The 13,746-nt window shown below is 38.0% G+C and overlaps 1 protein-coding gene across 1 annotated transcript in view; it reads left to right on the top strand.

The window, feature by feature from the left end:
- Window positions 1-13,746, top strand: part of LOC150100631 (fibrillin-1-like) — a 1,594,375-nt gene that overhangs the window by 303,815 nt on the left and 1,276,814 nt on the right. Inside the window, exon 13 of the mRNA XM_090401848.1 lies at window positions 1,541-1,663. Coding sequence (XP_090257974.1) covers window positions 1,541-1,663 — 123 coding nt within the window. The remainder of the gene's footprint in view (window positions 1-1,540; window positions 1,664-13,746) is intronic.

The following is a 13,746-nucleotide window of genomic DNA, read 5'->3' as shown; positions in this document are numbered from 1 at the left end:
GGTGTGTGAACCACATATATATATATATATATTTGTATGCAGATTGACTCGGTTTATGAACATGTTCAATAATTTTAATGACTTAAACCACCGAGATAATTAAGAATAAAGTTTAATAAGGACACAACTAGTTTCGTTGGTCAGCCAACTTCATCAGGTGTCAAAGTACAAAGGTATGTACAAAAAAGCCTGGCAGAAACATTACACACCAACAACAACAGAGCTATCAAAAACTATAGTTAAGTTTAAATTGGAGTCTGTGCTTCAGTTCTAGTTACATTTATACGTGTGCGTGTGATCTCATGCGAATGCCAGCACTGAACAACAGAGCTATGCGAATCTGGCAAATTGTAGCTAAGGTTGCTATTCATATGGGTAGAATCGAAGGCAATTTCTTTTGACTCCAGGATACGTCTTTCAAGTTCATCGTAACATTTGTGAATATTAGAAGTTTGATTCCGGTCTATTTTGTGTTGGCTGCCTTCATCAGAGTTTACAGAGAACAAGACATGACTGGCGAGGGCGCTGGCTCGGATTCTGTTATAAGAGGTGTCTCTTTTGTGTTCTTCAAGACGGAGAAAGATTGATTTATCAGTTTCTTCACAGTAAGGTTTTTCACAACTACAAATAATTCTGTATACTCCTGGGAACTGAAGATGGTGATGTTTTTCTTTAGGCTGACTAAGGATAGATCAGAGTTTTGGTAAAGTAGAAAAGCACTTTTTGATGTGTTGAACTTTTTTTAAATTATTGCCAGTTTGGGGGAAGTCCTAGAGTCAAAAGAAATCACCCTCGATTCTACCCACATGAATAGTAACCTTAGCTACAATTAGTCAGATTTGCATAGCTCTGCTGTTCGGTGCTGGTATTCTCCGAGATCACACGCACGCATATAAATGTAGCTAGAACTGAAGTGCTGACTCAAATTTAAACTTCACTACAGTTTTTGATAGCTCTGTTGTTGTTAGTGTGTAATGTTTCTGTAGTCTTTTTTGTATATACCTTTGTACTTTCACACCTGATGAAGTTGGCTTACCAACGAAACTAGTTGTGTCCTTATTAAACTTTGTTCTTAATTATCTCGGTGGTTTAAGTCATTAAAATTATTTAACACATATATATATTTACTATCTTTGTTACATTTTAAAAAATTGATTCAGTGGTAGAGAAGAAAATGTCTTCTTTCCAGATCAGAATTAATTAGGGTAATAATTTGTGGATTATACTACTGTTTTCTTTTATAGAGCATTATAATGTCATCATCAACATGACTTTTTGTAATTAATTATTTACTGTTTTTTTTTTAAATCTGAAGTTAAGTGCTTTATGCTCTCTCTCTCTCTCTTTCCATCTTCTGTTACTTTCTCATTCTTTGTCCCCACTGCCCTTTCTCCTCCTTTTCTTACTGTGATGCCACTATCACCATCACTACCACCTTGGAATATGGTAATGTTTTTGTAGAAATCTTTAGATAGTGCACTCTATACATATTGATATTTTTGATACATATTATTTGTTATGTTATACATTAATATTTCAGATCAAAATGAATGTGATGAAACAGGAATGTGCAGAAATGGTATTTGTGTAAATGGTGATGGAAGTTTCAAGTGCATTTGTAATCCAGGATATGAACTATCTACCCTTGGGCATTTCTGTGTTGGTAAGGTAAACTCTCATCTTCATATCTTCTTATTATAAAATATATTAACTAAAATATATATTACAAAATATGTTACAAAATATATTAACTTGAACTTAGGCTGCGATTTTTATCATGCAGTGGCTATGTTAATTTTTAGTGCTCTCCCATACTGTTTTCATGCATTTGCACTTTTTTTTTCTGTCTTTGCACTAGCAAAAAGCAATATTATATGTAATGCCTATGTTAAATGGTTAGCTGAGTGGATAACACCTTTTCTTCACCAACAAGCTGTAGGCTCAAATTCCACTGGGCCTTAATGTTAATGAATGTCGTTAAATGATAGATGAATTTCATACTCGGTATGGGATCTCCCACTCTCCTTATTGGAGGCCTGAACTGGCTTATAGTTCTGTGTCTAGTCCCTACACTAGGGATTATGGATGAGAGGAAAGTTTGCAAATTATTATTATTTTTTATTACTATGATGATGATTCAGGCTTCCATGTGGGAGGCTTATTCTAGAGAACACAAAGTCTATCATACCATACCTTGACCTCAGTGACCATTCATGCTCTCACAATTCTATCAGGCAACAATGCATTCCATGGTTCAACCACCCTCCATGCAAAGAAACAACTCCTCATCCTCTTGCTCACAACTTCCTTTTGTAACTTCCAGGGATGACCCCCCCCTTGTAATTGCTCCTTCCCCAATTCCACCAAACAAAAGAACTCCCTGGTGTCAACCCTGTCACTACCTCGCAGCAGTTTAAAAGTCTCAATCATATCACTTCTTCTATCTACCAAATTCTGCAGTCTACATTCCCTCAGCATGTCTTCATAACTGACATAGTACTGATACTATCTTTGTTATCCACCTATGCACTCTTTCAACGTTTAATTTATTCCCTTCAAATCCTAAGGGCCAAATTTGAGAACAATACTCCAAGTGTGGTCTTATTAGGGCTTTATGCAATGAAATGACAACTCTTTTATTTATGCAGGTCAGTGCTATTATGTTCTCAGTATTACATCAATCCTCTGGGTTACCTTCACCACCTTTGCAATATGTTCCCTGAATTCTATCAATCATCACCCCACGATCCCTTGCCTCCTCCACTTCCTCCAGTACAGTTCCTCCAACAGATAGATTGATGATTGGTCATGCAGTTCTCCATTGATGATGGATCATGCAGTGACTATCTTAATTTTTAGTGGCTCTCCCATATTCTTTTCATGTATTTGCACTTTTTTTCTGTCTTTGCACTAGCAAGAGGCAGTATTATATTTAATTAGTGTTATTTAGTCTGTGTTATAATTAGTCTGTGTTATAAATTGTTAACTCAGTGGATAACACCTTCAGTGGCATTAAACTGATACACCAATACATTTACCCACTTGTCCAGTTTATTCAAATCCTCTTGCAGGTCTACCACGTCTTCACTATTACTAATAACCCTTCCCAGCTTCACATTATCTGCAAACAACTAAATAATCCCCTGCAATCCATTGGCAATGTCATTGATATAAAGGTTAAACAATACAGGTCCCAGTACTGAGTCATGTGGGACCCCACTTGTAACCTTCTGCCTCCTTGATATGGCTCTCTCATATACTAGTGTGTGATACCTATCAGATAGCCAATCCTGAATCCAGTTCACTAACCTGACATCTAAACCCAGTTCTGCAAATTAAATATTAGCTTATCATATGGTACCCTGTCAAATGCCTTTGTAATATCCCAATAAATGGGATATTACAAAGCTTTTCCCTCATCAACTGCTCTTGTCACTTTATTATAAAAAGCAGTCATATTACTAAAACAAGAACGCCTCTTAACAAATCGATGTTGACTCTCACAGATAACATTGCCCTCATCTTCCCATCACTGTATATGATCCCTCACTAATTTCTCCATGATCTTAACAACTACTGATGAAATACAAACTGCTCTATAGTTTGCGACTTCCAGTCTGCTACCACCCTTATGAAATGGTGCTATCTTCCCCTCCTTGGGTACCTTTTCCATGGCCAGACTTTAACTGAAAGGTCATGTCAAGGGAGCTGTCAGTTCTTTAACACATTCTCTTGAACCCGTTGTAAAATTCCATCCAGTCCCACTCAGTATTTGAAACACACACTCTCCTCTTGCACTTCTAAACCCGAAATCTGCCGTATCCTCCTCTAGTATTGAAACCTACTTCTCCGGGATGAAATACCTGAATAAAGCGTTCATTGAACAATTTCACTATGTCCTCTGCATCAGTCACTCTATTCCCATTTCTATCCTACAATGCCATTCTTCCACAATCATTTCTCCTCCTACTGGCCACATAGCTAAAAAAAGTTCCTTAGGATTTTCTTTGGATCTTAGGGCCAATCTCTTCTGATATTCCAGTTTTGCCTTCCTTACCATAGTAGTCACTCTCCTGGCCTGAGTCTTATATTCTTCATGCATCTGCTTTCCATCTCTCTCCTTATATCTCTTCCATCTCTTTATCACCTGCAGTTCCTGTTTGATATTGTTCGTCATCCACTTTATACCAAATTGTATCCTCTTCTTCACTCGTGGAATACAGCTTACATTGCTGCTAACAAATATTCCTTCACAATTTCCCAAGCACTAATGATATCCTGACCTTCCAATTCTGTCCTCCATGGAACTGCCTCAAGTTGATAACTAAGACTATTATAATCACCTGCCTTATAATTCCATATATATTCCCTTCTCTTTGATACTCCTGCATGTCTATTCATCTTCCAAGTGAAAACCACATTGTCAATCTCTCCAAATGGAGAAGAGATGCCATCTCAGTTATAATCAGTTCTTCTGATGCTATGACCAAATCCAAAACTCTTGAATCTTGTGTTCCTTCTGTTACATCTTACCTAAGACATTTATCCTATCCTATCCTATCCTATTCCCTCAGCCATACAGCTGGTGGGAGTAGCTATATGCTGCTATGCCATAGTATGGAGATGATTATGAGCAAGGTGATTTCCCATTGCCTTTCTTGCCATAGTATATTTTATGACTATAACTGTGCATGTTCACGGGACCGGTTTGCCTGTTTTGATGGATGAAAAACCCAAGTTACCCCAAGAAAAAACCCACATCACTGACAGGAATTGAACTCATTTCTTTCTGACCAAAGGGTTTTGTCTATACTGAATGAGCTATGGAGGCTCCCCTAAGACATTTGTCCCTCAAGAATTTTAGAAATTCTATTCCCTTATTACTACATTCAGTTTCCTCTTCCCAATTTACACTTCTGTTATTAAAATCTTCCATAACAATCATTCTTCTTGCACTTGCCAAGCTTGACTGCCTAAGCATATCCTTCTCCTCAGCCTCTATGCTCCTTGACTTGTAGCAATACTCCACTAAATATCCTGTTCTGCCCACCTGTAACTCACACCATGCGCTTTCAAAACCATTATTGCCATTGCCCTCGACATTACATTTTACAAATTATATTTTACAAATTTCAAATTACCAAGTTACATTTGTAACATAGTATCATACTCAGTTATTAGCAGTGATATATTGTTGAACAGACAGTACTCTTTAGTTGAAAAAAAAATCTAGATTGAATCCCATCTAGCATGCAAACCTTTTCAATGGAAGATGAGTTAGCCATTCTCATATAAAGGTAGCAGGATTTTCCATCCAAGAAACTTGGGTTTTTCTTTCTGTAGGATAAACATACCAGTCTGAGAATATACATAAATAAAGACACAACATGCTGGACTCATAGCCTAGTTGCAAAAGGCTGCGGGTTTGAATCCCGCTGTGGGCATGGATGTTTGTGATTGTCTGTGAAAATACTAGTGGTGGTGGCCAGTAGATGGCATGGTGTAGTTGCATTTCATTGTAGTTGGTGGATTGAGTGGTGGAGACAGAGTTGTAACTTATAAGATAGTATAAGGAAAGCAGGTGCTTTCCCTCGATAAGTCTTCCAGAAATAATATCTATCTATAATAATAATAATTATCATTATCACTATGATTTGGCCACATCTTGAATACTGTGCAAAGATTTGGTTACCAGGGTTTCTTGGGGATCAGGGTATAGTGGAGAGGATTCGTAGATAAGTGACAAAGCTGTTGACAGATCTGTGGAAAGTTCCCTATGAAGATAGGTTGAAGGTGTGTGGGTTGCAAACTTTAGTTAATAGGTAGAAAAGGAGGAACATGATTGAAACTTATAAGATATTAAAAGGGTTCTATATGATTGATACAAAAGAAATATTTCAATACATGATAATTAGAGAGAGAGAGAGAGAGAACTAGGGGTTATGCCTAGAAGTTGTGTAAGTGCATGCTTCGTAATGGTCTGTTGACTAGATTTTTTGCTTGGAGAGTAGTGAATGAGTACAGTGAATTGCCAAAAGTAGTTGTGAGTGCCCTGACAGTGAATGAATTTAAGGAGAAGTATTGTATATATATATATAAAGGATAGTGTGGGTCTCCCACAATGAGTCTTCTGACTCCATGAAGATATTCATATAAACATAATGATAATCAACAAGTCTATCTTGGACTCAAAAGTCTTATCATCAGAGGATCTCATTATTATTATTATTATTATTATTATTATTATTCAGGCCTCCAAGGAGTCAAAAGACTCATCGAGGGAGGTCCTTCCTAAGACATAAATTCTGTAAAGACTCATCGAGGGGAGGTCCCCCCCTCAGAAACATAAAGTTTATCATACCACTCTTTAAACTCACTGACCGTTCTCGCTCCCACCACTCCATCAGGCAATGCATTCCACGGCTCAACCACCCTCCACACAAAGAAACCACTCCTCACCCTCTTGCTCACAGTTTCCTTTCGTAACTTCCAGGGATGGCCTCTTGTCATCACTCCTTCCTGCTGATCAACCAAGCGAAAGAACTCCCCAGTGTCAACCCTGTAACCACCTCTCAACAGTTTAAAAGTCTCAATCATATCACCTCTCCTTCTTCTATCCACCAAACTCTGCAGTCCACATTCTCTCAGCCGATCCTCATAACTATCCTTGTACAGTCCTGAAACCATCTTTGTCATCCGTCTTTGTATCCTTTCCACAGTTAATTTATCCCCTTCAAATCCTGGGGACGAAATCTGAGAACAATAGTCCAAGTGTGGTCTGATCAGAGACTTATACAATGGAATGATAACCCTCTTATCTCTGCAGGTCAGTGTCCTTCTCATAATAGCAGCAATCCTCTGTGTTACCTTCACCACCTTTGCAATATGTCCCCTAAACTTCAGGTTTCTATCAATCATCAACCCCAGATCTCTTGTCTCCCCTACTTCCTCCAGTATAACTCCTCCCATAGAGTATGCAGCATCCCATCGATGTTTCCCAAACCTCAAGACCTTACATTTTGCTGCATTAAACTGACACCCCCATTCATTTGCCCATCTATCTAGCTTATTTAAATCCTCTTGCAGGGCTACCACATCTGCACTATTACTAATAATCCTTCCCAGCTTCGCATCATCCGCAAACAACTGAATATCCCCTTGCAATCCACTGGCAATGTCATTGATATAAAGGTTAAACAATATAGGTCCTAGCACTGAGCTTTGTTGGACTCCACTTGTAACCTTCTGTCTCCTTGAAACTGCTCCACCATACACAACACTCTGATACCTATCAGACAGCCAATCCTGAATCCAGTTGACCAATCTGACATCCAGACCCATGTGCTGCAACTTAAATATCAGCTTATCATGTGGCACCCTGTCAAATGCCTTCGCCAAGTCTAAGAAAATTGCAGTATATGCCTTTCCCTCATCTAATGCTCTTGTAACTTTATTATAAAAGGCTAGCATATTGCTAAAACAAGAGCGTCCTTTCACAAATCCATGTTGATTCTCACAGATAACATTACCCTCATCTGCCCAATGCTGTACACGGTCCCTCACTACTTTCTCCAAGATCTTAACAACTACTGATGACACACAGACTGGCCTATAATTAGACACTTCCAGTCTGTTACCACCCTTATGCAATGGCACTATCTTACCTTCCTTCCATTCCCTGGGCACCTTTGCCAAAGCCAGACTTTCATTGAAAAGCCATGTTAAGGGTATTGTCAATTCCCTAGCACATTCTCTCAAAACTTGTGGCGAAATACCATCCAGTCCCACAGCTTTACTGACATCCAGAGTACTCAGTATCTGAAACACACTCTCCTCCTGTACCTCCGGACCTCGTACCAGTCCTATCCCTCTAGCATTAAAACTGACTCCTCTAGGATGAAATACTCCAATAAAGTGTTCATTGAACAATTCCACTATGTCCTCTGCATCAGTTACTCTATTCCCATTTTTATCCCACAATATCATTCTTCCACAGTCATTTCTCCTCCTACTGGCCACATAGCTAAAAAATTCCCTAGGATTTTCTTTCGAACCTAGGGCCAATCTCCTCTCATATTCCAGTTTCGCTTTCCTTACCATACGAGTCACTCTTCTGGCCTGTGTCTTATATTCCTCATGCATCTCTTCACCTATCTCCTTATATCTCTTCCATAGCCTCTTTTTCGCATGCAATTCCTGTTTAATATTGTTGGTCATCCACTTTACTCCAAATTGCGCCCTCTTCTTCACTCGTGGTATACAACTTACCATTGCTGATAACAAATATTCTTTCACAATTTCCCACGCACTGGTGATATCCCGGCCTTCCAATTCCTCTCTCCATGAAACTTCCCAAAGTTGACGTCTAAGACTATTATAATCACCTGCCTTATAATTCCACATAAGTTCCCATCTCTTTGATACTCCTGCATGTCTATTCATTTTCCAAGTCAACACCATATGGTCACTCTCTCCAACTGGTGGGAGAGATGTCAACTCAGTTATTATCAACTCTTCTGATGCTATAACCAAATCCAAAATTTTTGAACCTCTTGTTCCCTCTGTTACATGTTGCCTAAGACATTTGTCCCTCAAGAATTCTAGAAATTCCATTCCCCTATTGTTACATGCATCTTCCTCTCTCCAATTTATACTACTGAAGTTAAAATCTCCCATAACAATCATTCTTCTTGCACTTGCCAAACTTAGCTGTCTAAACATCTCCTGGTCCCCATCCTCTGTGCTCCTGGGTCTGTAGCAACACCCCACTAAATATCCTGTCTTGCCTACCTCTACCTCACACCATACGCTCTCAAAATCATTTGTCTCACTTCCTTCCAAATTCTCCACTCTTAGAGGACATAGGTCATCACTTATCATAAGCAGCACCCCACCACCTTGCTTTCTCCTCCTATCCTGACGAAAAATGCTATACCCAGCGACTTCTATTCCTGTTGTTATATCCCCTTCTGTCAACCACGTCTCAGTGATCGCAATAATTTTTGGCCAGGCTGATGCTATCTGTGCCACCAATTCCTCTCCCTTATTCCGGATACTCCTGGCATTAGTATACAGCATATAAATGCCATTGTTTCTATACCCAAACACATTATCAAACACATTTTTCATTTAACCATCCCTTAAACACATTATATTTCTGTACTCACTATAATCCTACTCAATCTGCCACACAGACAGTCTGTTCAAATCCATCTGAAGAGTCATAGTTTCACTCCTTAAAGCTTATAGAATGCCACATAACAAGTCGTTATATAAAATGGAAGAATGGTATTAGATATTAGATTGGTGAGTGGAACAGGGGACTGGCTGTCTGATAGGTATCAACAGGCTGTACGAGGAAGTGGCAATCTGTTACAGACTTTTGCAAAATCTAAATATATAGCTCTGTATGCATCCTCCTTGTCCAATACACCTGTTCTCATGGTTGTAAGCTTGTCTCTATAGTACAGTTGGAATAACAACAAGACATTTTCCTTTTATCGAAAAAGACCCAAGTTCAATTTATCATATAAACATAATGTCATTATGTTTATATGATAAACACATTAGATTTCTGTACTCACTATAATCCTACTCAATCTGCCACACAGACTATATGAGATCTGCTAACTTACCTTCCATTTTCAGTGGAAGGTAAGTTAGCAGATCTCATATAGAGGCAGCAATGATTTTTCCTCCTGGGACACTTGAATTTTTCATCTTGCATAACAGGCAAATTTGCCAGAGACACGCATGCACATAGTTATCAGAAAAAGATGCTATATAGTGGGTAGTAGAGTGTAGTATAGCCAGTTTACTGTGCAATATAGACAGTAGATAATGTATGTAGATGATGAATTGTGTAATAGTATTGGTAGTGTATAGTGGGTTCCTGTGATAAGTCCTAGGACTCCATGGAGGTGTCATGTAATAATAATAATAATAATAATAATTCATAAGTCAGTTGCTAAAATATGACCTGTCATTACTTTTACTAAAGAAATATTTCCTTATTTCCAAGCAAAAGAACTCCCTAGTGTCAACCCTGTAACCACCTCTCAACAAGATGTATCTAGTAATGTGTAGTAGTGAGTTTGAGGCTATCTGGTGTGAAGAGGAGGCTAACAAGGTGATGTTTTGCTACAGACTTAATTGTTCAGTTGTTGGGGACAGTGACATGCAGAGCCAAATCACCATGATGAGTACTAAATGTATAATCATTATGGGTGACAGGCAAAGCAATCAGAATGCTACTGATATCTAGTATTTGTAGAAAATTATTTGAATAGACTGGATATTTGGGAAAATGATAATGACTGTCAATTCAGTGTTAGTAAATATAAATTTAACACGCCCCAAGATGGACTGGGTCACCATAGGGGGTAGTAGACCCAACCCTCCCGTAATGGGAGAGACCTTCACCCTGTAGTGGGTAGAAAACAGGCTGAATATCATTGTCATCATCATCATCAAATATAAAATTATGCACTTTAGTGTAATGAGATATCCAATGGCATATTATATTGTGGGATTATGCTATGAGAATCTGATGAGGCTAGGGATCTTAGACTTATGATACATAAGAATTTTAACATCGAAGGTCACTTAGTAAATATTGCAGAAATAATGTAGAGAATTATTGTGATGTTGAAACGAGAATTAGGAAATCATTTTGTCTCTTTACAATGCCTTGGTACAACTGCATCTGGACTGTTGTGAGAAGTTGTGATTTTAATTATGGAAATATTGATTACAATGAAGAGATAATATCTAGGGAAAAAAAAGATGAATTTCTTGAATGTATGAGGAAAACCTAGCTATTATATAACAAGGGATACATGTGTCTTGGAGTTTATCATTGCATCAGAGAATTATTACATCTTCTCCAGGTACCCAAAGTGACCCTATTTACTTTGATGTCCTGCCATTTTGAAAGGCTTCTGTAAGGAAAGGATTTATATGTGGAACTGTAAGACAGACATTTATGGAGACAGTTTGGATAGCATAATGAAGAATTAGGTAAATATGAGACCAATGTTGCTTCAGGACTGGTGGGAAAATATTTAATAGCATCAGTGTGTGATTGACATTAAAAGTTTAGGAGGTGAAATAGGGGAGTTTAAAATAGATGCATAGTGAGATTAAACAGGTATGGAAGATGTTTCACTGAGTTTATAGTAATATAATAAATTTAGTTTAATCCTTTATCCAAGTGTAAGCAAACAAAGTTTGCGCTTGAAGTATCTTCAGGCTGAGGCAACTCGTGGTCAAGGTGGACCAAGCTCTCATCACTCCTAGTCTTAGTATCTCTCATAATGCAAAGCACATCTCCTTGCGGACATGTATAATGCTATGCATTAAGGGAAGGGCCACTACCCAGACCGGTTTTGACCTTTATTGAGGTCACGTCAGTGGAAGCCAGACCCAGAGGTGGTGATACTAAGGTGAAAGCAATGGCGAAGTCATATTTACCTATACGAGTTTCCAAAAAGGTGTCTCACCTTACTTTTAAATTACTCTGGATTTAGAGAAATATAGTATTCTTGACATGTTTCTTTAAAAAACCTTGGAAGAGGGGAATTTCAAAAGAGCAGAAGTAGTAGCCACTACCCAAAGAGCAGTGCCAAGATTCAAGTTAAAATTATATTCCATAATCTAGAATTGTTGTTTAGGTGGTAGCATGGCTGCCAATACATAGAAACCATAATTGGCTTAATAATAATCACAGAATTCTCTTTTATTTTCAATGGATTTGTTAATGGTAGATTGTGTGTTTTACCTTAGTTAATAACAAATGTTTTTATTTTTTTTATTATTTTTTTTTAATGTGTTCTCACTGTCGACAGGTTGTTAACCTATAACAGTGCATTAGTACATCGAAATACTATGAGCAAGCTAAGGATTTTTTTATTGTGTTTTTTATGTATTTTTTTTACGTAATCTGGAAACCCTGCTTTATACACCTAAAATGTAACTTTTTCAAACCTTAAGGCTTCCAGTAAGTGAGATAGTGGTCATATTGAGCAGTGAAATGCCTGTCCCATAACAATTATTACAATGTATGACCATAGAGAGGCGAGATTTGAATCACAGCTTTTTGAACGGAAGGCACTCAACTGACTAGTCTGGCAAAAAGCTTAGAGTTCAAAAGAAGGCCTGTGGCTAGTGGCATGCCACAGGGTTCTGTTCTTGAAATGCTGTCTAATTTGTTCATTAATGATATAGGAAAGGATTTGGGAGGAACTGTTCAGTTATTTGCCGATGATGCAAAGTTGGGTTGAACAATAATTAATACAGATTGTGTCAAAATTTTGCAGAATGATTTGGATAGATTGGCAGACCGGGCAAAGGAGAACGGATGTAAGTTTAATGTGGCAAAGTGTAAGGTTATGCATTTTGGGGTGAAAAGATTACCTGCTGTATATGACATTGGTTTAACTATACTCCAGGAAATTGACAAAGCCAGAGATTTGAGAGTGTTAGTGGATTGGGAGTTAGAGTTTGTGGGGGGGGGGACATAGCAAAAGTGGCTACTAAAGCAGCTCATCAGATCACTGGGTTACTGAAGAATACTTTGACCGAGCAGAGACAAGCATTGTTTCTCTTTATCAAGCCTTGATAAGACCCCATCTTGAGTACTGGATGCAGATCTGGGTGCCAAGGTTTCTTGGTAATGAGGAGGAGGAGGAAAGGATCCAGAAGTGAATGATCAGGATGCTAGCAGGTCTATGGAATGAACCTTATGAGAACAGGTTGAAGATTTGTGGTTTACAGAAACTGGTTGATAGGTGGAAAAGGGGTGATATGATTGAGACATACAAATTATTGAGGGGATTTTACAAGATTAATTCAAAAGAAATTTTTCCGAACAGGTGTGGTTGGAGAACTAGGGACCATCCATGGAAACTGAGTAAGAGTGCAGTTAGCAAGGGTGTTAGAACTAGGTTTTTTGCTTGGAGAGTAGTGAATGAGTGGAATAGGTTGCCATCTGTTGTCGGTGCCATGCCTGTGAATGAGTTCAAAGCGGAGTATGAGAGATGCTACACAAATGTTGAATAGTTCTTGACATGATGTTTAGGGCCTCCCTTGATGAGTCTAAGGACTCCTTGGAGTTACCTGTAATAATAATTATTATTACCTGACACCTCCAGAGAGAGTCCAAAGACTCATTGAGGGAGGGCACCTACTCTACAACTCTCTGTCTCCCACTCAATCCATTAACTACAGCGAACTACACCATCTACACCAACACCATCTACCACTACCACAATAATAATAATAATAATAATAATTACAGGAATTCACTTGTATATTTTATTAAATATGGACTGCTACATGTTTCTCTGTTTAAAATTAACAGCTTCTTTGGAAATTTAAAAACTAGCGAAATACAGTGGTATCTCGTTAATCCGAACCTCTTTAGTCCGAACCCTCCAGTAATCCGAACTGCAGTTTGAAAGAAAAAAAAGTTTTATTTATTACGTATTATTATTTTGTGTACTATTATTATTTATTTTATTATTATTACAGTACAGTATTTTTTTTTCATACTGTCGATTGTATGGTTATACTGTAGGCCTATTTTGATTTATTGTGTGTGTTCACCTTTGTTTTTTTATACTGTACAGTACGTACTGTATTGTCGGCACGAATCACCGAATTTGAAATGAATGAGCTACAGAACGAATTAGAAGACGATGATGACGATAAAGAATTCGAATTAAAAAAGTAAAACATGAAGAGGCA

The sequence above is a fragment of the Typopeltis vanoorti genome, chromosome 12 (assembly GCF_054136105.1).
Source record: "Typopeltis vanoorti isolate ZY-2024b chromosome 12, IOZ_Tvanoo_1.0, whole genome shotgun sequence".
Lineage (NCBI taxonomy): Eukaryota > Metazoa > Arthropoda > Arachnida > Uropygi > Thelyphonidae > Typopeltis > Typopeltis vanoorti.
This window is presented reverse-complemented; position numbering and strand designations above follow the sequence as displayed.